The 22,532-nt window shown below is 37.2% G+C and overlaps 1 protein-coding gene and 1 long non-coding RNA gene across 3 annotated transcripts; one reads left to right on the forward strand and one right to left on the reverse strand.

Moving 5' to 3' along the window:
* On the reverse strand, nucleotides 11,367-17,626 carry LOC109819598. 2 transcript variants are annotated; one of them, XM_020385377.1, is made up of 8 exons: nucleotides 17,477-17,626; nucleotides 15,375-16,016; nucleotides 14,698-15,171; nucleotides 13,544-14,586; nucleotides 13,384-13,462; nucleotides 12,925-13,220; nucleotides 11,886-11,984; nucleotides 11,367-11,790 (listed from the first exon to the last, which is right to left on the reverse strand). In XM_020385377.1, the coding sequence occupies exons 2-8, from the start codon at nucleotides 16,006-16,008 to the stop codon at nucleotides 11,659-11,661; spliced, it is 2,757 nt and encodes a 918-aa protein (XP_020240966.1). In that variant the 5' UTR covers nucleotides 16,009-16,016; nucleotides 17,477-17,626; the 3' UTR covers nucleotides 11,367-11,658. The 2 variants fall into 2 exon arrangements, with proteins under 2 accessions (XP_020240966.1, XP_020240965.1); XM_020385376.1 differs by having other exon boundaries at nucleotides 13,544-15,171.
* Nucleotides 17,735-20,926, forward strand: LOC109819599. The gene is made up of 2 exons (XR_002241559.1): nucleotides 17,735-18,225; nucleotides 20,556-20,926. It is a non-coding gene; the product is annotated as an uncharacterized LOC109819599 (long non-coding RNA).

Consider the following 22,532-nt stretch of genomic DNA (forward strand, 5'->3'; position numbering starts at 1 on the left):
TAGTTTATACTAGGGTAAATTACACTAACCCCGGTAACCTTCAGCGTTTTACCCTGATTCTATTAGAATTATAGAAAATCTACAATAAATTTTCGCATTTTGCAGATAACCCGCAAATATGACGGCATACGTCTGCTTTGCCGACACGCATAGATTCTAAAATATAGATGGATGCTACCACGTGTTATTTGCAAAATGCGGAAAATTAATGGGGTAATTGTGCAATTCCAATAGTTATCGGCGGTTTAGTGGCAATTTCAAAAGTTAGTTTGGTGTGTGTTTTTTTTTTTTTTTTTTTTTTTTTTGGTTTTTGGTTTCTTTTTTCTTTTTTGAAGGGGTGTTAGTGTTAGGATACACGCCAACAAGAACGCCTCAAACGGAGATCCAAAACACAAAACGATCTTGGAATCACAGAATAAAACCAGCAAACACGAATTCAATCACAGTACTCACAGATATAACGTGATTCACTCTTACGGAGCTACTTCACGGTGTAACGACGACGCCCAATTCATTTATATTCCTTTCGAGGTTACAAAAGAAAAAGACAAAAGAGAACACTCTCTCTTGATCAAGATATTCTCTAAGAATTCTCACAAACTCTCTCTCAAGATCTCTCAATGATATTACTTATAACTATATCTTTCTCTTTCTCTCTCTACTACTGAGATACTTTACAAATCAAACATATGGGGGTATTTATAAGTTTTCTCATGGGGATAGGTGAATACTATTTGGGGGTAGGTGAACATTGTAGCAGGAGATAGGTGAACACTATTTGGGGGTAGGTGAAGCAGGAGGTAGGTGAGAAGGATATCCACACAGCCTCAACGTTCTCAACAATCTCCCACTTGGAGAGTCTTCTCAACGAGCTCTATTTTTTGGTTGCATCATCCGGATGTCTTGTATCTTTAGCGTCTTGCACGACCCTCAACGTTCTCAACGGAGGCCATATGATGCTACACACAGCCTCACCTTTTTCGAGCGGAACTGGCTTGGTTAGCATATCAGCTGGATTGTACCTCGTATCAATTTTTACAAGCTTGAACTTATTCTTGCTTTGCCATCTCCGTATGGCATGATGCTTCACGTCAACATGCTTAGTCCGAGCATGGAATGTGTCGTTCCCTGACAAACTGTCGCAATGGATGAAGTATTTCTCAAAGCATACCCCAAGCTCAAGAAGAAAAGCTTTTAACCATAACAACTCCTTTGCTGCCTCTGCTGCAGACACGTACTCGGCTTTGATTATCGACATAGCCACAATATTCTATAACTTAGATATCCAACTTATCGTTCTACCATCCAATATGAAGATATAGTCACTCGTGCTTCTTCTTGAGTTTATGTCCCTGGCGTGGTCTGCATCATAAAAGCCCTCTAACTGTAAATCCGCCCCGCCATACTCAAGACAACGGTCGGACAAGCATCTTAAGTAGCATAGAAGCCACTTGACCGCACCCTAGTGGTGCTTCCCTGGATTGCTCACGAAGCGACTCACAATTCCCACTCCTTGTGTAATATTTGGCCTCGTGCATACTATCACATACATCAAACTCCCGATAGCAGATGTGTATGGTATGTTGGCTATGAACTCATGCTCTTCAATAGTCTCTGGTGCTTGGGTCTTCTATAGCTTGAAATTGTTCACAAATGGCAAGCCCACCAGTTTAGCTTTCTCTATGCTAAACTTTTTAAGAATCTTCTCAATATAGGCCTTCTGAGACACGTGTTGATCTGTCTCTAATGATCATCATCTCAAGAATCTGATTTGCTGGACTTAGATCCTTCATCTCGAAGCACTTGGAGAGACGCCTATTGAGTTCCTTAATGCGGGCCAAGTTAGGCCCTGCAATTAACATGTCATCAACATAAATCAAGAGTATCACATAGGATTTGTCATACCTCTTGATGAATCAGCAGTGATCTGTGTCTCATTTAAGAAAATTGTTCTCCTCCATAAAGTTCTTGAACTTTATGTACCACTATCGCGGAGCTTGCTTCAGACCATACAAGCTCTTACGCAGGCGACACACGAGGCCCTCTCTGCCTTGTTCCTCGAAGCCCACTGGTTGATGCATATAGATATATTCCTCCAAATCTCTATGAAGGAATGTTATTTTCACATCCATTTGCTCTAGATGGAGATCTGCCACAATGCTCAGCACAATCCAGATCGTGGTCAACTTGACGACGGGAGAGAAAATGTTAAAATAGTCTATCACTACTTTCTACTCATAGCCATTCACTACAAGCCTCGCCTTGTAGCATCTCTGTCCATCGGCTTTATCCTTGACCCGATAAATCTACAGATTGTGAAGAGCCTTTCGCCCTCTTGGAAGCTTTACGAGCTCCCAAGTCTCATACTTTGTCAAGGATTTTATTTCTTCCTCCATTGCAGATTCCCACTCACCCCGAGCTTTGCCGGTCAGCTATACCTTCTCATAGCTCTCTGGATCACCACTGTCAGTTAGGAAAAGATAAATCATGGTGGAAAGGTACCTCTCTGGTACCCTCGGATTTCTTAGAGATTTGCAAGCTGCGATCGGCAGCTCTGCTGGATCCTGCTGCTATGCATTCTGCACTTTCTCTTGGTCTCCGTATTCTGTGCTGACTGGTATCTTACAGTCGTCCTCATGGTCAGTAATATTTGGGAAAAGAGGGGGAGATAGCTGACCCCCACTCACTTCTTTGGTCTTGTACACCATATCCTCATAGAACATGATGTCATGACTCCGCACCAATTTGCGTACATCGTGATCCCAGAAAGGATACCTATACTCATCTCCTTCATAGCCGATGAAAGAGAGATTCTTTGACTTTAGATCAAGCTTTGACCGGTCTGTAGGATTGGTCATGACATAGACGTCATAACCAAATACTCATAAGTATTCTACCTTCAGCTTCTTTCCGGTCTAAGCCTCTACAGGTATCCCATAACTGAGAGCCGCGGATGACCCATGGTTAATTAAGTATGTAGCAGTATTCACAGCATCAGCCCAAAAACTCTTGGACAATCTAGAGTGGATCATCATACTTCTGGCGCACTCCAAGATAATATGATTCATACGTTCCGCCACTCCATTATGTTGAGGTGTGCCTGGAACGGTCTTCAGCCTCCTAATCTCATGGGATGAACAGAAGTTCTCAAACTCCTGGCTACAATACTCGCCTTCATTATCAGACTTTAGACACTTCAGCTTGTTGCCTGTTTGTTCTCCACACATGCAAGCCACTTCTTGAAGATGATGAAAACATCTAACATGTGCTTCAAGAAGAACACCCACAGTTTTCTAGTAGCATCATCAATGAAAGAGACAATGTAAAGAGAGTTACTAACAGATGGGACTTGCGCAGGTCCTCACACATCGGTGTGCACCAACTCTAATTTCCGCAGTTTTGGAGCCGACCTGGTCATGTTGAAGCTCACCTTCTTCTGTTTGCTTAGGATGTAATCCTCACAGAAAGTCAGATTGATCTTGCTCAGACACGAAAGACTCTCTCCCGCGGCCATAATCTGCATCCCCTTCTCGCTCATGTGGCCAAGTCGCCGATGCCAAGTCATGCAGTTGGTGGATGATGATGATGCTTGTCCTGCGATAATCAAACGATCGATCTTCCCATTGACGATATAGAGAGACCCCTCGCGTTTGCCGTATGCTACCACCATGGCACCATTGGACACCTTCTAGTTTCCCTGCTCGAATGATACTCTGTAACCGGAGTCAGTCAGTTGCCCGACTGATATAAAATTCTGTCTGAGATCCAATACATGCCAAACATCATTCAACATCAAGGTGGTCCCGCCCTTTATCTTGAGGATACAATTTTCCTCCCCGGAGACCTTACAAAGTTGATCGTCGTTAAAATAGACTGTCCCCAAGTCCTTCTTTACGAACGACAAAAGCAACTTTTGTAGTGAAGTTGCATGGAAAGATGTGCCAGAGTCGATGACCCACGTATCGTTCTGTCTTCAAGAGATAAGAGAAGCACATCTAAATCCGTCTCGTGTATAAGATTGGCTACACCATCAGCCTGATCATCCCCTACTGATGTTGGAACAGAAGCTCTGTAGTCCCATGCAAAGCGACCCTTCTTTCCACATCTGAAGTACTTCCCTTCACTGTAACCATTCGGGTCCGACCCTTCAGACTTCCCTCTGGACTTTGATCGGCCTCGTCGTCCCCTACCCTTTTTCTGCGCATGCCCTCGTGCCTCGACATGCAGAGCACTCCTACTGGTAGAGGTCTCAGCTCCTGAGATTTTACGGCGAGATTCTTCATCCAAAATTACCTCAATCACTGTGTCGAGCTTCATCTTGTCATTACCATTGGCGTTGCTCACTGTCATCACCATAATCTCTCAGGAATTTGGTAGACAAAAAAGTAGCAGAAGAACTTGGATCTCATTGTCGAACTTAAGATCCACTACAACAAGCTGTTGCACCACAGCCTAGAATTCGTACAAAAAGTCCGCTACGCGAGCTCCTTACTGCATCTTTAGATTGAATAGCTTCTTCAACAGGTACATCTTATTTGAGGCAGACAACTTCTCATACAGCGCCTCCAAGGCCTCCATCAACTTCTTGGTGGTGGTCGTATGCGAGAAGTTATAACTCACATGCTGGTGAAGATTGAGCTTGATGGTGATAAGTGCTTTACGATCGAGCACCTTCCACTTATCGTCGTCCATCTTCTCAGGTTTTCTCGCCTCTCCTTGGAGGGGTAGGAAAAGATCCTTCAGATACAAATAGTCTTCTATCTACATCCTCCAATACATAAAATTTTAGTTACCGAACTTCTTAATTCGAAACATGTTGTCTTCAACTGTAGATCCTATGGTGAAAGATTCAGTCTTTCTCACTTGTTTGGGTACATGCCAACAAGAACGCCTTAAACGGAGACACAAAACACACCTAAATGATCTTAAAATCACAGAATAAAACCAGCAGACACAAATTCAATCACAGTACTCACAGATATAACGTGGTTCACTCTTACGGAGCTACTTCACAGTACAACGACGACGCCCAATTCTTTTATATTCCTTTCGAGGTTACAAAAACAGATAAAAGAGAACATCCTCTCTTGATCAAGATACTCTTCAAGAATTCTCACAAACTCTCTCTCAAGATCTCTCAATGATATTACTTATATATGTATTTTTCTCTTTCTCTCTCTGCTACTGAGATACTTTACAAATCAAAATTAGGGGGATATTTATAAGTTTTCTCATGGGGTAGGTGAACACTATTTTGGGGTATGTGACCACTGTAGCAGGAGATAAGTGAAAACTATTTGAGGTAGGTGAACACTGTAGTAGAGGTAGCTAGGTGAGAAGGCTATGCACACACCCTCAACGTTGTCAACAGTTAGTTGACTAAACTATATACTATTTGGTTATTTAGGTGGAAAACAGCGAATCTCTAAGAATCAAAGTAGCTTATGTTCGCTGGAATTATGTAAGGGTCTGTTCGTTTGCCTTAAAAAATGGGAAATCAAAGAAATAGAAAATTATTTCTAAGAAGAATTGTTTTGGGAGTGTTTGGTTTGCTAAAAAAAGAAGGAAATCAAAGAAATAAAGATGAGATGAGATGAATTGTCATCTTATTATAGGATGATGTGAGTGTCTTTTTAAGAAAACTTGTTTTGAGATTTCTTGGTTGGCGAAAAAAAATAAGGAAATGAATTATAAGAAACCTATTTTTTGTAATAGGTTGTTTTCTTTTGTTTGGTTATTTCTTAAAAATAAGAAAATAGATGAGATGAGATGAGTTATCATTATATTATTGGATGATGTGACCCACACTTAAGGAAATTGTTTTCCTAGCTTTTTGGGAGGAAAACAAAGAAATAAAATGTTAATGAGATGAGATGAGTTGTCGCAATCTTATTGGATGATATGAGTGATTTTTAAATATGAGATGAGATGAGTTGAGTGATGTTGTGGATGAAAATAATATTTTATTAGATGTGGTGGATAAGTTGTTGGATAAAAATAATATTTTATTAGATGTTGTGAGTGAGTTTTAGGGATGGAAATGTGTAAAATTGTATTTTTTGAGATTTCTTAGTTTTCATTTTTATCTTTTGGTTTTTTAGGAAATAACCGAACAGGCCCTAAACAGAAATGCTCAGATTGGACGGCTGACTAGAGCATGCATGCTCCTCCTAATCTTTACTAATTAGCTGACGTATGCAGAATTCTATTGCAAAATTAGTCTACCCTCTTGTTGTATGTTATCTTTCATTGTTTGAATTGGAGCCTGGGATGGTTCTATATAACAAGTATTCACCAACAGGAAGTCGTTATGAATGAATAATATTATTCTAATTAGCTTGTCATTGGAACAGCTAATATGAATTTAGAAACCATCAGGCGACCAAGATATATTTCACAGAAGATGAAGAAGTCTTTAATAATATTTAATTAGCCACGATAGTCCTTGCAATTAATTATTTCGAATTAACTTTTACTAGCACTCTCCATACTAGGGGTGAGCACGGTTCGGTTCAAACCGAAAAAACCGACCGAACCGATCCGAACCGACCCGAAAAAAGCGGTTTTATGAGTAAGGCGGTTCGGGTCGGGTTGATAATTTTTCAAACCGACCCGAACCGAACCAACCGAATATATTTGTGCCTTTGATTTATGGGTTTATTGATGTGTTCGATCACCATGAATAGCAGTTGCAGGGAATTGATTCATACATAACCAATGTTCTAATGAGTCGGCTCCTTTTTTCGTCTCCACAAAGACCAAAGTCAAAGATTGCTACACAAAGACAAAGCAAGTCCGTTACTAAAAAATTACAACGTCAGAGTCTAGTATTTAATCCAAAAGGACAAGTTACTTCACTTAAAAACAGTATACATACATGAGCAAGAATAATAAATTGAAGTGAAGTTAAAAAACAAATACATGCTGGCATAGGGTAATAATAATATATAAAAGATAAATTGAAGTGAAGTTATACTTAATGAAGTTAGAACCGAACAACCGAACCGAACCGCACCGAACCGATTTGTAATGGTTCGGTTCGGTTTTGAATTGTAGATGGTTCGGTTCGGTTGTTCAAATTTTGGTAAAAACCGACCCGAACCGAATCGTGTTCACCCGAACTCCATACTATTCTATGATATTCTACTATATCCTAGAGGACTCTGCACATTCCGAAATTAATGTTCCGGAAGGTTCTAGAATATTCTGGACACTTCTAGAATAATCTATATTATTGTAGAAAAATGTAGAACTACGCATTTGCCATGCTTACATAGTGAAAAATCTTGGTCTTTGAGGTGGGGTGTGACCATTGTCTCACATTAAAAATTTAAGGGAAAGCGATGAACTTTGATTGAAGTTCAGGCCAATACCTAGTTACGGCCGGATTTCTCCCCGACTTACAATCATAATTATTCCTTACTGCGATTAAAAAAACGCTTGCAAATTTCAGTCTACTATCTCTAGCAAGAAGAGAAATTATAAGCGGAAAGGTAGCAAGGAATCTTGTTCTTTTCTTCTTTAATTATATATGTAGTCATACTGTTATCTTTTGTACGTGTAGTCTAAATGAGTGGCACTACAGGCACACCCCCAACCACATCTTGGAGCACACCCTCTCTCAGCTACAGTGTACGGGATCCACTTTAGATTTTTTTAAAAAATCTAAAGTGGACCCCATGCACGATAGCTGAGAGAGGAGGTGTGCCCGGAAGTGTGATTGGGAGTGTGCCTGCCGTGTTTTCCGGTCTAAATAGAGCGTAGATTTGGCAGTGCTGAAAACTCCAACTTGGCCTCCGATTAATTGTGGGTTGTCCACCCAAAAGAAGGCTATCGTACCCCCTCTTGAGTGAATTTGATCCCGAACAAAGCTGGATAAGGATTGTCCGTGATCCACGCAATCTCCCATCTGTTGGGGTTTGTTTTTTGTTACTTTGCTGTTGGTGATCGATACTAATAAATAAATAAAGAGAGAGAAGACGGAAATTGATGAGGGATGTGATGAATCATAAGCTTTTTGGAGTTGGATTCCGACAAGCAACGATTTGACGCGGGCACGCTACCCGACACCATTCTTCCTCTCTTTCTTCTTTGAGGATGCGACTAGTGTGGGCCAAGTTGAGGCTTTTGTTTTTGACCCAAAAACTGGAGGGGAAAATTCATAAAGTAGTGCCCCCCTCAGTACATGTAATAGCTAGGAAGTAGAATATTAAAATTTTCTTTCTTAAAAAAAAGGAAAAGAAAGACAAATTGTCAAATTGAAGACTTCTCATGTGTTCGGTAATTTTTTAAAATTTAGTCAGGCTTAATCTTGATCTATTTTTCTTATTGTTTCATGATTAGCTAAAATTGAGTCAGAATTGGTCCATTTTTAAACCAATTTTTGATATCAAAACAGTTTCTTTTGCAAACCACCACTATATGGATCACTTCTACACTAGATTAAACTTGGCCAGGATCAATCTTCATCTAGTGTTCCATAATTTGAAAAACTAGCCTTTAGGATGTGTTTGACAAACTTTTAAAACTGGGTTAGGACTGAACCTGACCCAGTTTTAAGTTACCTTTTGATTAGTAAACACGGGATCAGTTCTGACCTAATTTTTCTTAGGCCTTAGGCTAAAAAAGGCCATAAACAGTTTAATGTTAGAACAGGAAAGTTGTAGTCCAACACTAAACTAGTATAAAGTAAAATTGGGCCAGGATTGAACCTAGCCTAGTTTTTGGGTGATTGTTAAACACACCCAACTCCTCAAAACAGGGTCATGGTTGAACCTGGTCCTATTTTGAGCAAATTTGTGTTTGGGATAAAGCTAGACCAATATTAGCCAGTTTTTCAAGACCAAATTTGGCCCTTAAAATTGGTTTCATTTTGGACCACCTTCTCCCTAGTCCAAAATAAGACCAGTTTATTTGTAAATAAGGTCAAGGCCAGTCCTGACCCATGTTAGGATGTTTGCCAAACAAAACCTTAGGATCATCTCCACAACTAGAACTAGCTTAAAGTAATCTAACTCCGAGTCTGAAGTGGTAGAACGATCATGATTCAGTTTAAACTGAAAAAATTAGCCTAATAATATCAGTTTAAGATTAGGTCCAATTATTTACCAAACTATAAATGCATGACTAGTTTTCTTCCATAAACGAAGTTGCCATCATGCCCCTTTAGTGTTTCAAAAGTCGTAACTATTCTAGTAATGGAGGTTAGCTTAATTAATCAAAGTAATCTTTTACGAAAATTGCAAATCCAAATCTTAATTACTACTCGCGGTAGAAGTAGATATTCCAATTTGAAAAATATGCAAACATCCTGATAAAAGTTGCTTACGTAATTACTTGAACTTATGAAGAGTATACATATATTTGTCAACTTCAACTACATTCTGTTTGAATGATCACAAATTTATCATCCATGCCTGTGACGAAACAAACAACAATAAATAAGTTTATGGGACATCTATTCCTGTATACAAAAGGGAGAACCAGAGAGTTACTGTTCATGCTACAGTAAATGCTACATCAGATTTACTGTAGCATTATTACTGTACCAGATAATTAATTTAAAAATAATACTGTAGCACAAGGGTATACTGTAGCATTTAAAAGGTACTGTAGCAGAACGGGATACTGTAGCATTCCCAGAAAATTCAAAACAGGAGATGTTAAAAAGGCGGAAATACTGTAGCAAAAAACCCGTGCTTTGCACGGACAGCAGACTAGTTCACCCTGGTAGAAGAAACAGAAATCGAAGTCTATTCTTTTACATCAAACTACAATTTTATAGCCAAATCAAACATAAAACATAAGCAGAATTTTTTTTTTCGAATGACTCGTGATGCTGGCTAAAAAACAAAGAAAACAAGTCAATTTCAGCAACTTTACCTAGGGCGAAAAGTTGAGAATTGATCGCAGGGATAGGAAGCTTCATGCAAACGGCAAAAGTTTAAACTAAAAGAATTATTAGATGCATATTAGATACTAAATGCATATAAAAAATCCCCATTGATTGATCCTTGGCCACGCATATGGCAGCAAAGAATGAAGGAGAAAATTGAGACTGAGGACGTCTATAACCTCCCAATGCATTTATTATATAAAAAAAAACATCGTGAGTACAATTTCTGGTACAAATGAAGAATGTTAATTGTTGTAGGCAATTGATTTAGTCCCTCCCAAGTCTCATGCGATCAGCACTTTGGAATTGGATGATAGCTAGTAGTTTCCATCGACAGTAACATTGTTTGACTCGTCACTTGTTCTTTCTTTACAAAATTGTGTATGAGAGAGCGTTTGATAACCCCTTTTTAGAGAGGAGTTAATAAATCTTATGTTCGATGAGAGGAACATGGAACTAGTTTTAAAAAAATTATAACACAACACGCGCAAATGCATATTTGAATAGAATGAGCAATTAAGAAAGTAGTCATGACAATTGATTAGTTTAGTTATATTAAATGAGCGGGAGGACTGTTCATGATCACGTCATTAAGATGAGAGAAAATTATGTAGCGCATATATTTCTGCATTAATTTTATTCTTTTTCTTGTCATATTTGTGTCCATGTTTCTCGCATCCCACTTACGGCGAAAACACTCGTATAATGATTGGAGCCTTGGGGCTGTTTGGTTCAATTTCTATAAAAAAAGAGGGGGGGAAATACTCAAATTTTAATTTCCTTGTATTTCTATAAAATTTATAGGAAAATTTTATAGAACTCAAAGAGTATCATATTCCTTGTTTTTGGTTATTTCTTTGTTTGGTTCAAAGTATGAAAAAGTTGCTAACTTTATAGAAAATATGTTGTTTTCTTTTTCTTTATTTGGTTGGATATCACTTTATAGAAAATAGTTTACTAACAGTGTTCATGGGAAATCACATGGGAATGGTATTGGTGTACTTAATTAATTTTTTATTATATGCGTCAAATTTCCTTGCAATTTCTGCCCATTTAGAGAAAAAGTTGATTTCTATAAAATAGTACATTTTTTCTTACTTTATAAAAAATATTTCTATAATTTTTTTTAGAACCAAACACAGTTTATAAAAATCTTCAGAATTCTATTATTTACAATAACGCTATTATCAGGTGTTTTCTCAAAACTTTTTCATAAAACAGGTGAACCAAACAGCCCCTTAGCTCAAAAGATCAAGAATCGATTTACGTCTATAAGGTAACTATCCCCATTTTCTAATTATGTCCCCAATTTTTAATTATTGGGCACTGGACTGTGAAAGAGGGCCCCAAACCCTGGGCTTCTAAAAAAATGAGCTTCAAATTGTTGGACCTTTTTGCATCAAGAATACCAAAAAAGAAAATAGAACTCAAAGATATTATCACTATGGGTACTTAGATCACAGGATCAAAATACACAGAATGAAAGAAACAATTGCAGAAAATACATCCATATACAATGTTCCAGCTGCACTCATTACACTAAATTACAGAATGGTTATCCCACAAATAATTAATACAACAAGAATCTTTACTTCAGGTAATTTAAATTCCTCAAAAACCGTTACATTAATTCTGCACTCCTTTCAGTCACAAAAACTTCAGTGTTTACATGCAGTGAAGATTGATCAGTATATTAGAATGCTTAAGCAAGCAATAAATTATGCTCAGCTCACAAGTTCCATGTTTGCTATCAATTCTGAGCACTATAAAGAAGCAGGTAGTTGGTCGAAAACTTTGACATGGCAAAGGGAGCCACCAGCTTCATCGGCAAAAGTTATTTTCTTTCGTTGCTTCCTAACAGCAGTAGGTGAAGCTCCCTTGTTCTCTGTTACATTCTGCAATCAAAAGGCGATATAAATTGGTTGATCAAATTTTCAAAACAAAATTCCTATGACGTTAATTCATATCACAATAAGATAAGAAAACCAACCATTATTTTACAGAATCGATTGCAGTCCTTTGCCATCATAGACATCCATTTTCTTGTGGTAGCTTCAAGATTTGATGCATTCTTGATAGCCATTCTGATCTGTAGCATGGAAAGAATAATGAGGAACAGAAATAGGCTGCACGTATTAATTAAAACAACAATATTTTGCAGATTAAAGGAAAAAGTGTCGACCATACTTGAACCTGCATTAAAGAATGACTTGTTAATAACTAGACCTCGAAAAATGACTCGAAAAAAAAAGCACACTTAAGAACTAAGATATAGTTCAGTAATTCCATATTGTATGCATAGAAAGTTACACACAACAGGAACACTAAGGGGCTGTTTGGTTGTTGTTGGTAAAGTTGTGTATTTATGACACAACTTTGAAAGTTGTTGTCCACCTCATCAATTTCACTTTTATACTTTTCTTTGTTTGTTTTTTATTCCATTGGAATCATAAAACACTTGTTTGGTTTTCAAAATGAAACTTTAATTGTTTGTTTGAAAAGTGTAAAAAGTGGTCCCTACTCAAATGATCATATTGGTTGGAATTATTTTTTATTATTTTTTCCTAACTTCAATGTCAGCTTTCTCCTAAAATCATGTCTTTTTTTCATGAAATCACTTTACAAGCCACATCAGCATATGAAATCACTTTACACTATTTTCACAACTACAAACAAACAATTGAAAGTGATGAAAGCTAACATTGGGACCCACTTTTTTACACTTTACATCCTTTTACATGGTAAAAACATACAACCAAACAGCCCCTAAGAAAAACTTTACACCTCTATCAACTCAGTACAGTGGCACACTTTTTTCCTCTTACTGCCTATTTAAGAAAATGCTACTTTTTAGAGGAAAAAGAAAACACAATTAGAATTCAAATACAGTGTTTCTAACCTTATATCCAATAGCATCAAGGAACAGGACACTTTATTTGAATTATGCTTTTTGAATCTCTAATTAGCCTTTCGAGATATGTAGTGCACAGCAAGTAGAATGTCTGAAGGGCTGAGTTCAGAATGTTTACCTCATCAGATCGTAGTTCATCTGAACCTGTATTTTCCACCATGATATTTTTCATAGATGTCAACCCGTTTAAGAGTTTGGTTGCAATATTTTCTATATCTTGCATCTGCCTCTGCGAAAATGTTACTGCTTTCTGGGCCTGGATGTGGATGAAGGTGCTATTTGAGCAAGAACAATTTCCATCAGAAGGATCTTGCGATCTGAGGGTTCCTTTGGAAAGCAGTTGAAATGAGCGATTCCTTCTGTTCTTTGCTCTCTTTCTCTCTGAACTCAGCATCACTTCATTTTCCTCATGATCTGACACCAATAATAAAGCTCATTAGGCTGATTCTTGAAGCAAAGCCTCATTCCAGTATAAGGGGATTTTTATGGCATGTGATCAGCAAGGATATAATCAAGAAATATAAAAGTTAAAAGGTATAAAGGAAAGGAAAAATCCTGACATGTTAAAATAACATACCTGCAGTTTTGATCATATCATCTGACTTATTGACATGTAAAGCCCAACGAAGCTTTTCCTGAGAAGTCGGAGAAAACTCCTGCAAAGGAATATCTGGTAAGTTAAAGAGTAAATCACAAATTTAGAAGCCAAAGGGAGGACCAAGGAAATGGAATCCCACCTTCCTATTTGATAACAGCTTTATTGGAGATAATTTGAGTTCATTCTCCATGTTGGATCCCTCTTCTTTAACTAAATAAGACATTTCTGGAGAACGGCTAGTCGGCATCTCTACAGGTGAGGATAACATATTTTCTGCTGAAGGTTGAACTTTTTCTGAAGACTCTGATGAACTGTCTTTTACATTGTTAACTGCACTGGAATCTGAAGGGGAAACTTGAGGAGAATGGCAATCAGGTTCTTCAACGAGTTCTGCTTCATCGACTTCGGAAGTGTTAGCTTTCTCTCCTAGAGAGCTGTTTTGATCCAAGGTAGAATAGTGGAAACTCTCAGTTCCAGGAGAACTTTCATCAGCAGCATGTGAATCTTCAACAGAGTCACAAGATGTGCCTGAATACCAAGGAAGACAGGGATAATATATTCCCAATAGGGAACTCTTGTCAATGTGAGAATCGAAATGACCTTCATTACTATTTCTCCGTGCATCACCACAAAGTGCTTTGAAAACTAGGCTACCAAGAGAACCAACTTCCTCACTGAAACCGGACGCATTTTTTTCACGATTGCATATTGGAATATCGGGAACCAGTATTTCATCATCATTATTTTCAAATTGTTTGGCTGTGTGAAATTCTGTACTATTATTGTCAGCTGTGCATTCTTGACAATCAGCTACAGCTAAATTATCTAATTGAGTCATTACACCTTGATGTATAACCTCCCCCAATTTACTGTTAAGGTTTCTATCTTCACCACAAACATCAGTACCAAGATTTGTAGTTGCTGAGACCAACTGAGAATTATAAGCACAAGGTGTTTGGGTCTCAGTTTTAGAAGGTGAAAATTTGTGGCAGGACCTTTCTGCAGAATCTAGTTCTATTTTATCCTCATATTGCTCTATGCTTCTTTCTGGAAGACTGGTGCAGTTGTCAGTTTCCATGAATTCAAGAGAAACTTGATTGACACAACAATCTAGTGGTTCCTCGTTGCTTCTTGGAGGATTGACATCCTTGTCCGTCTCTTCAAGAGGTTCTTTGCCACATTCTGAAAAATTAAGATAGTTGTCTATGTCCATGAATTCGAAAGGGCTTTCATTAATACAACAAACTATAGGTTCTGTTGTGAAGGAAGTTTCAGCTGCTAGATCTAACTCACCTTCATCCATTCTCTCTTGTACTTTACTACATGAGCTGCCAGGATTATTTAAATCTCCGATGCAATCCAAATCAGAAGTGGCAGAAATATGACCTGCACTTATAGTCTCTAGTGAACCAGCTTCAACAGCCTCGCTTTTAACTTCATTAACAGATTTTGAAGCATCAACTGGAAAACTGGCCCCCATTTGTGATCCTGCTGAGGGAGAATAATTGTGCCTACCCGTTTCTTGATAACTAATAACACATGGAGGTAGAATTTTGCTAGCAGAATATGACTGATCATCTACCGACTCTTCACATATTTTATGAGACAGTTCACCAAGAGCACTACAGTTGCCACTGATGACCGAGTTAGAACTAACAGTATTACAAGTCTCCACGATCTCACTTTTGATGGTGTAAACTAACTCTGGACTGCCAACATGAATTTGATCATTATCGGAAATCACTTCCGAATTCTCGTTAATGCTTTCTGAAAGAAGATCAGGAACTGCATTAGTATAACATAACATATAGTTATTTAAAACTTATAGCCATGACCTATCTTATGATTTACCCCTATTAATCTATATGAGACATACTTAGAAGATGAATCACAAAGAAATATCTACGCTTGGAGGATGGTTAGAGACATAGATGCTATATAGTATGGATAAACAGCTTCAATAATCTCACCTGGTGTACTATTCGATTCATCTATAAAGGCTACTTCCTCTGCAGTCAATGATCTGTAATTTGGCATAAGTGAAAAATCTTCTTTCCTATTGAAAGAGGGATAACACGCCAGTGCAGTTATTCCTTCTACGGATAAAACCGACTCCGAATGATGTGAAAGTCTTTTTTCTTTTCTGCCTCTAGATTTATTTGACGACTTCAATTTCAAAAAAATAAGAGGTTCCTCAAGGTCAGGCTCCTCTTCTTTTGGTTTCACAAGAGCATGACTCTGATCAGAAGTTGAGGAATCAGCAAGGTTCAGCGCTTTCCGCTTTTTAGATTTGCATCTTCTCCTCAGATCCTTCAAAGTCTCAGTGATACTAGGATCATCAGTGGATTCAATGCTTTCTGCCTTTGTCTGGGTGAAAAAATGGTGACTGCTGTCTCCACTAGCTTGCTGAAGTTCTGAGCTGATTGCATCTTCAGCCTGGTATACAGCATTTAATGCCCTGAGCCGTGAAGATTGCCTCCTACAAGGGCTTACATTTAGCGTTTTAGTCAGAGTGGAGTTCTTTGGGCTGCAGCCCATTGTATTCGGGTTCTGATGAGAATCTGTTTCCACCCTTCTCTCCCTGGAGGAACCTCCGCGAGGCATGTTTGATCCTGTTCACAGAGATTAAACAGATAAGTGCTCAAGCAGTAGCATATTGGCATCATTTAAAGCATATACTCATGCACTTGGTCTTCATACTAAAATCATTACTCGAAGGAGATGAGACAATCAGATGTTTCCTAGTGTAAGACATACCAAATATCAGAACATATGAGAATATTTTATATTATTCAGTATCTTCTCTCACCTCCAAATATTCCATTAAGATTAAAAAATGATCTAATACCAAATTAGATTCTAACTATACCATTCGATTGAGCTTTCAAAATAGTTAATTTCATTTTATAGCTAAGATGAGTATGATATTTTTCTCAGAAAGAGTATGATATCAGATATAACCCAGGAATATTGCACCATTCTCAAAGATGAACTTATTTGTCCGCGCACATCCATTGATTTAACTTTTAAGTAATAGTGAACCATCAAGTAACTTTACTTGAAAGAGTTCTCACACATATTTAGGAAATTTGTTTTAATCAAGTGCATAGAATGTTTGTTCGACCAAAATTAATATATAACTCTAATGCAGAAACCGCAAGCATATTCTACCATGTAGAGCTTGATAAAAACAGCCCCTCCCCTTTTCTTCAAAAACCCAAAAGGAAGCCATACCATTATTATCTCCCAAAAAACAGAAGTTTCTTGAGATTACTTAGGTCTAACTAATTTTACTCAAGAAAGGTTTAACTACGTTTAAGTGCAAAGTTTGTGCTCATGCTGAGGTCAAGATTTTGCTTCAGATAACTAGTCAAACAAAACATTTCCCCCAGTTTTAAATCCACAAGGTTACAGCTTTTCTGGTCATCCTCAGAATTTTGAAGAAGCCACTAGCTGACATCTTTTGGCTACTGGTATCAACAATACAAACACAGAGCCCTTCCACTAAATCCTGCCATATCCTAGTGACACATTTATAGTTTCCAAACCAAGCATTTTGCAAAACACAGAATTGGCATGGCCTTCCTCGTGGGGCAACGTGTAAACTCACACTAAAAGGATCTGTGCTTCGATCTGAATAGTTAAATAAAAAATGAACCCTTTCCATTCTTTGCCAAGTGGTTTGGAATGGGAAAGAGGCATGCCTGGAGTTTGAGGATTTCACAATTTAACATCGAGAATTACAAAATTGAGCAATTTCTATCTCAAAACCGTTCAAGATTTTATCTTTAGCATTTCTCTAGCAGAAATTCAAAGGATCGAATCAACCCAAGTGATCCATCACCTCAGATCGTCAATATCTTTATTGACGATAAAAGCGATGCATTTGCCATAAAAAAGGAGCAGAATCAATTAGATGGCTATAAATTTCGGTTACACAAAGTAAATCAAGCGATTAAAAACCCTAATGCACCTCAGATCTCAAATCGTGCATCAAAATGTAAAATTAGGGCAAAAGAAGGAGAGAAACCATCTAGCAACAAGAAAAGATCTTCGCTTGATCGATACTAACCTTGGTCGTGTAGATCCACCCAAATAAATCTTCAAGATCGAAGATCTGGGAGCAGTAAAAGGAAACTCTAGAGAGAGAGAGAAGAGGGAGTGAGAGCAAAAAGATGAGCGTCGGATTAAAATAATACCTAAGAAAAATCTCGCGCCAAACTTTGGCGGCAATTGCTTGAGCGTTCCCAATTTGATGCCCTTAATACCCGCCTTTTCATTTATGGCCCGGTCGTCAAAAGCCCTGGCCCAATAAGAAAGCCCCGAAAAAGGAAGTCACGTGCGCGGCACGTGAGGTCACCGTCCTCCTCCCTCTCTATATTTAAAACCGCGGTCGAGAGAATCGCGGGTTTTCTGTAATTTTCTTCTTCATTTTCCCCCAATTTACCTCTCGCGTTCTCTCTCCCAAAACGAAACGGAAAAAAAGAAAAGAAAAGAAAAGAAAAACGTAATTCATTTTTTACCAAAATACGCGATTTGATCTCATAATTAACGGGAAGTTTCGAGAATTGGGTATGAATGAGGGGGGAAATTGATGGATCGCGGCAGAATAAAACCCAAAAAGTCGAAATGGAGAAATAAGGCCAAGATCTCTCTACCCAAAAAAGACGCTGAGGAGGAGGAGGATCTGGAGAAAAAGGCACTTTTGCCCTCGGCCATGGCGGGAAAGAGGAAGAGTGGGATGAAGAACGCCAAGGGGCGAGTGCAGTGGAACGATGATCACGGGGACCAGCTCGTCCAAGTGCTTGAATTCTTTCCGAGGTTAATTAATTAATTCTGGCTGCAATTTAATTAATTTGTTGTTATTTAGAAGCTTGAGTTGATTGTATGTGGTAAAAATGAAACTTTTGATGATGTTATACGTGTCAATAGAATTTGAACGTTTGGTGGTCATTTTGTGTATCTTGTAGCTTTATATAAGCAGTCGTTGGAAAACAAACACCTTGATTTAATTCAAAGTAATACCATATAAGTCTAATGTGTCACATGTCAAGCACCTGACTGAAAAAGGGGAGAAGATGCCCTCAATACTGAAAAAAGTCACCTTCTATTCTTTTTTATAATTATTTCTAGCCATACAAATTGTGAAATTTATCCTATTTCTAACCATACAAATTGTGAAATTTATCCTATTTCTAACCATACAAATTTTCTTTATGTCAAATGAAGTGGTGTCTAGATGTTTAAGGGAAGTGTTTTGTATGGCAAGTTCAAGATGTAGGCGCTAGGCAGTTTACCCTCAAGATGTCTGAAGTTTCACCTACTCTGATGTTACCGCACAACCGTTGTGCTTCTACTCAATGCCTGATTAGATGCAGAAGACTCCCTGGCCTAGGCCAATTAGAGGGATTTCTCGCGATGTTATGCATTAGCTTTCTGATGCCTGGGTTTTCAAATCGTTGAGCTCCATAACAATTAGTGTTGGATTCTGTTTAATAAATAACTTGGTGTTTCAATTTAGGGGTTTTTTTCGAAACCACATTAAAAATAGGGTAATTACGCATAAACCAATTTTCAATTTCAATGTATACATAAACCACCTTCAAAGTGGTTTTTTGTTGCAATCAACCGCCATCCAGTCAAAATTTTCACTAAACCCAAAATTACCCCTAAAAACTCTCAATTTTTAGTATTTAGGTCCATGGTTACCAAAAGCTTTAGACGGTCTAGGCGTTGGACCCGATGCCCAGAGCTTAGGTGCTGCCTAGGTGGTTTTTCTATTTTTTTTGTTTTTTAATCATAGTAATTGATAATAAATACCAATGTTATAGAAAGTTTAGACGCCTAGCGCCTAGGCGGATTTCTTTCTTCGTTTTAAGTGGTGGTGGATGAGGTTTTGTTAAAGTGTACGCCTAGGCGGGCTAGACCGAGGCTTCTTAAAACATTGTTTAGGTCTTGTTAGGAGACAACTCATATGCCTTGATGTTGAATTTTTTTAAAGCTTATTTTTGTGTTTTCAGTGGAAATTTGACTGAGAGGTAGTTGATTGCATCGAAAACCCACTTTTAAGGTGGTTTATGTATAAATTGAAATTGAAAGGCTTTTTCCGTATAATTAAATTACAACTATTTTAAGGTGATTTCTATGGTAAAAAACTTAAAATTATCCAACTGAAGCCAATGGAGATACTTTTTGTCAAGCCATTTATAGTAGCACTTAGCAATATCCTTGATTGCCAAATATCACTTAATGTATTTTGCACAGGAGGAGGATCATTATAAGCAAAACAGTATGGGTATTTTGTTTCAATTTTAGCTGGTTTTATTTTTAAAAAGAAACTGATGTCAATATTGAATGCATATTAAAATTTGAAAAGGGCTAACAGAAGCATAACTTGCTACATGTTCATGAATATTGCTTTCTAACTTCTCATTTGTCGAATTTGCTTTTCTCCTTTATATCCTGAGCAGACTTTTTGATTGAACGTCTAGATAGCTTGGGTAAGATCTTAAATGCCAAGTCAGTCCAAGCCTGGCCCTTAAGCCTTTTCTATTCATGAAGCTGTTTGCTTTGCCCAGGGTTTCGAACCACATATAACTGTGATAGAAAACGTAATGCAAAATTTAACCTATAAAAATTTGGTGTCCCAATCTCCTGAGGATTTAAAGCACAATCTTAACAACGAGGGTTACGCTAAGTTGTTATTTCATACTCTGTTGCCGCTTCATGTGAAGTAACCTGTATATTAGAATAGTCTTTGATCCTGAAAAATAAGTTCAGGCTGACTAGGTAGGAGATGACAGCTTAATCGCATGGTTTGAATCCTAACAATGTAACGTGGTATTAGGTTTAATTGTCAGGTCATAAGATGAGACTTTTCTATTTAATAAATGTATCATTGTATTGGGGTCAGACTTTTCTATTTAATATGTAACGTTGTAATACATTGTAATCACATGGTCTGAGTACTACTATGTACTAGAATGCAACATTGTAATAGGTTCAGACTAACTAGCTTTCATGTTTTCTTTTCCTATGGCAAATGTTCGAAAGGCGACTAAAAGGATGCATGATGCAAGTATTTTAGCTGTGGTTCTGTCTTACCATGGTTCAAGTGACTTGACACTTCTCTTTTGGGCTCTTTTTTACAGTGATTCAAGTGACTCAGAGGATGAGTTCGTAGACTCTTGTATGTGTAAGATAATGTAGAAGGTGCAGCCGGTACAGATACAGATAAGCATCGCTGAGTGCCACAGTTACAGCTGCCGAGTGAGCGACATGCACGGTTTATGCAGCAGCAAAAAGAATTCTTGTTGAGATGGTATCATTTTCTTTATGTTGGCTACTCCTTTCCCTGCTTTAAAATGGGTAGCTTAAAGTTGATAAGACATACGAGATTGCCGGTCTCTGGGGCTCTTAGCAAGTTGAAACAGGGAAAGGAAGTTAGGAGCAGGGTAGAAGTCCAGAGCATTTGATGGTTTCTGTTGAAAACTTGAAGATATCAAGATATTGTTATGATTTATTTCCCCCTCGAATGTGTAAATGATGTGGAAAACACCTGCTTTGCTGTGGACATCTCTATCTTCATTCCCCTCTTCTTTTTTTTCCGCTAAAGTTGTTTGCTTTGATCCCCCCCAGTTTACAGGTCAATGGCGTACGTTCCATTACTAGATACAGATGAGATTTATATACTTACATGAACTAGTGTAGTGCTTGTGCTTTGCACGAGAGCATACATGTTTTGTTTTATGTTTCTCGATTTTTTTCGTTGGCTGCAAAATAACGAAATGACTTGTATAGCAATATAAGTTCTGAACAATCATAATTGTATTTAAATGAATAAATTATATGATAAAACTGTGTATAAGGAATTGTAGGATTAATTATTATAGTTTGAATAATTATTATAATTTATTCATAATTTATTAAAATAATTATAATATATTTAATAGTTTCTTCTCTTTTAAATAAAATAATATTATACATAGCATAATTATGATACTATTAGTAACTACATTCTAATTTAAAAATTAGTTTATTACACTATTAGTAAATAATTTACTCATTTGTATAATTATTAAATTACAGTGTAATCTATTAATTTAAAAATACTATTAAAATCATTATACCATCAATACTATTACAATTATAATAAATATAAATTATTTTTCATACTATTATCATATTTTTAAAAGGCTAATAAGATGCAAGGTAATTGGTAGTCCTCCATAAGAGGTGAAACCCAAATGTGTAAGACATAAGCCTAATGAATTTTTATTATTTTTACTCTTTCTACAAATTTAAATATTATGTGAAGATAAGTTAGGAATAAATTTCAAATTTTATATTAAATAATATAATTAAATAATAAAAATAGTGTGGCCAAAGTTTTGAAAAAAAGAGGAAATGCATAATTAATAAGAGGTTATATATAATTAGTGAATGATTAATTATGACATATTTGATAATTATCAGACTTAAAAGGGTAAAAATGGAAATCAAAAGTTTTCACAAGGCAATCCTTTTTTATATGTAGTATAGATGTAGATATAGATAGATATGTGGTATTTTGAGGTTGATTAAAATCTCTTTGCCTACTTTTCTTTTGGAGGAATACATACTTCATGTTGACTCTTCTTTTTCTTCATTTCTATATGTCTTCATTTAGCACTCTTTCTCCTTTTCGGCAACCAGTGTGCTAATATTGGCAGGATTAGAGTGTAATATGGGTATCTCAATCATGTGCTTGATTTTCTGTCCATGGAGCCTCTTATGGATCACTTCTTGTTATTTTAACTTGGTCTTGTGTGACCAAATCAACTATTCTTAATTGAGAGAATTATGGAGAAGTGGGTTGTTGAGAGAATCTCTCTCAAGAGGCAACAATTGAGGGTGTGGAGATGATGGATAGTCTCTATAAATAGTGCAGTCTTCTCTTGAGAAGATATAACACAGAAAAAAAAACATGTTCTATCACCGGAGCCCCCTCAAAAGAAATCTCATTATTTTCTTTCTTCTTCTATGTTTCGTACATTGGTATTAGAGCAATTAAAAATCTGTTCCCTGCTATTTTTACTCTTTTATCCGATAGAGAAAAGAGATTATTGGCTCTTCCCCCACGGTTTCGT

This window comes from Asparagus officinalis, chromosome 8 (genome assembly GCF_001876935.1).
Source record: "Asparagus officinalis chromosome 8, Aspof.V1, whole genome shotgun sequence".
In the NCBI taxonomy this organism is placed as follows: domain Eukaryota; kingdom Viridiplantae; phylum Streptophyta; class Magnoliopsida; order Asparagales; family Asparagaceae; genus Asparagus; species Asparagus officinalis.

Excerpts from the sequence above, each read along its gene's own strand:
- LOC109819598 (XM_020385376.1), bottom strand. The coding sequence starts at position 16,008 with ATGCCTCGCGGAGGTTCCTCCAGGGAGAGAAGGGTGGAAACAGATTCT. Across the intron at positions 11,985-12,924 it reads ATGAACTACGATCTGATGAG|ATCAGAATGGCTATCAAGAA; the intron begins GTAAACATTCTG and ends TCCATGCTACAG. Across the intron at positions 11,791-11,885 it reads ATCGATTCTGTAAAATAATG|AATGTAACAGAGAACAAGGG; the intron begins GTTGGTTTTCTT and ends TTTTGATTGCAG.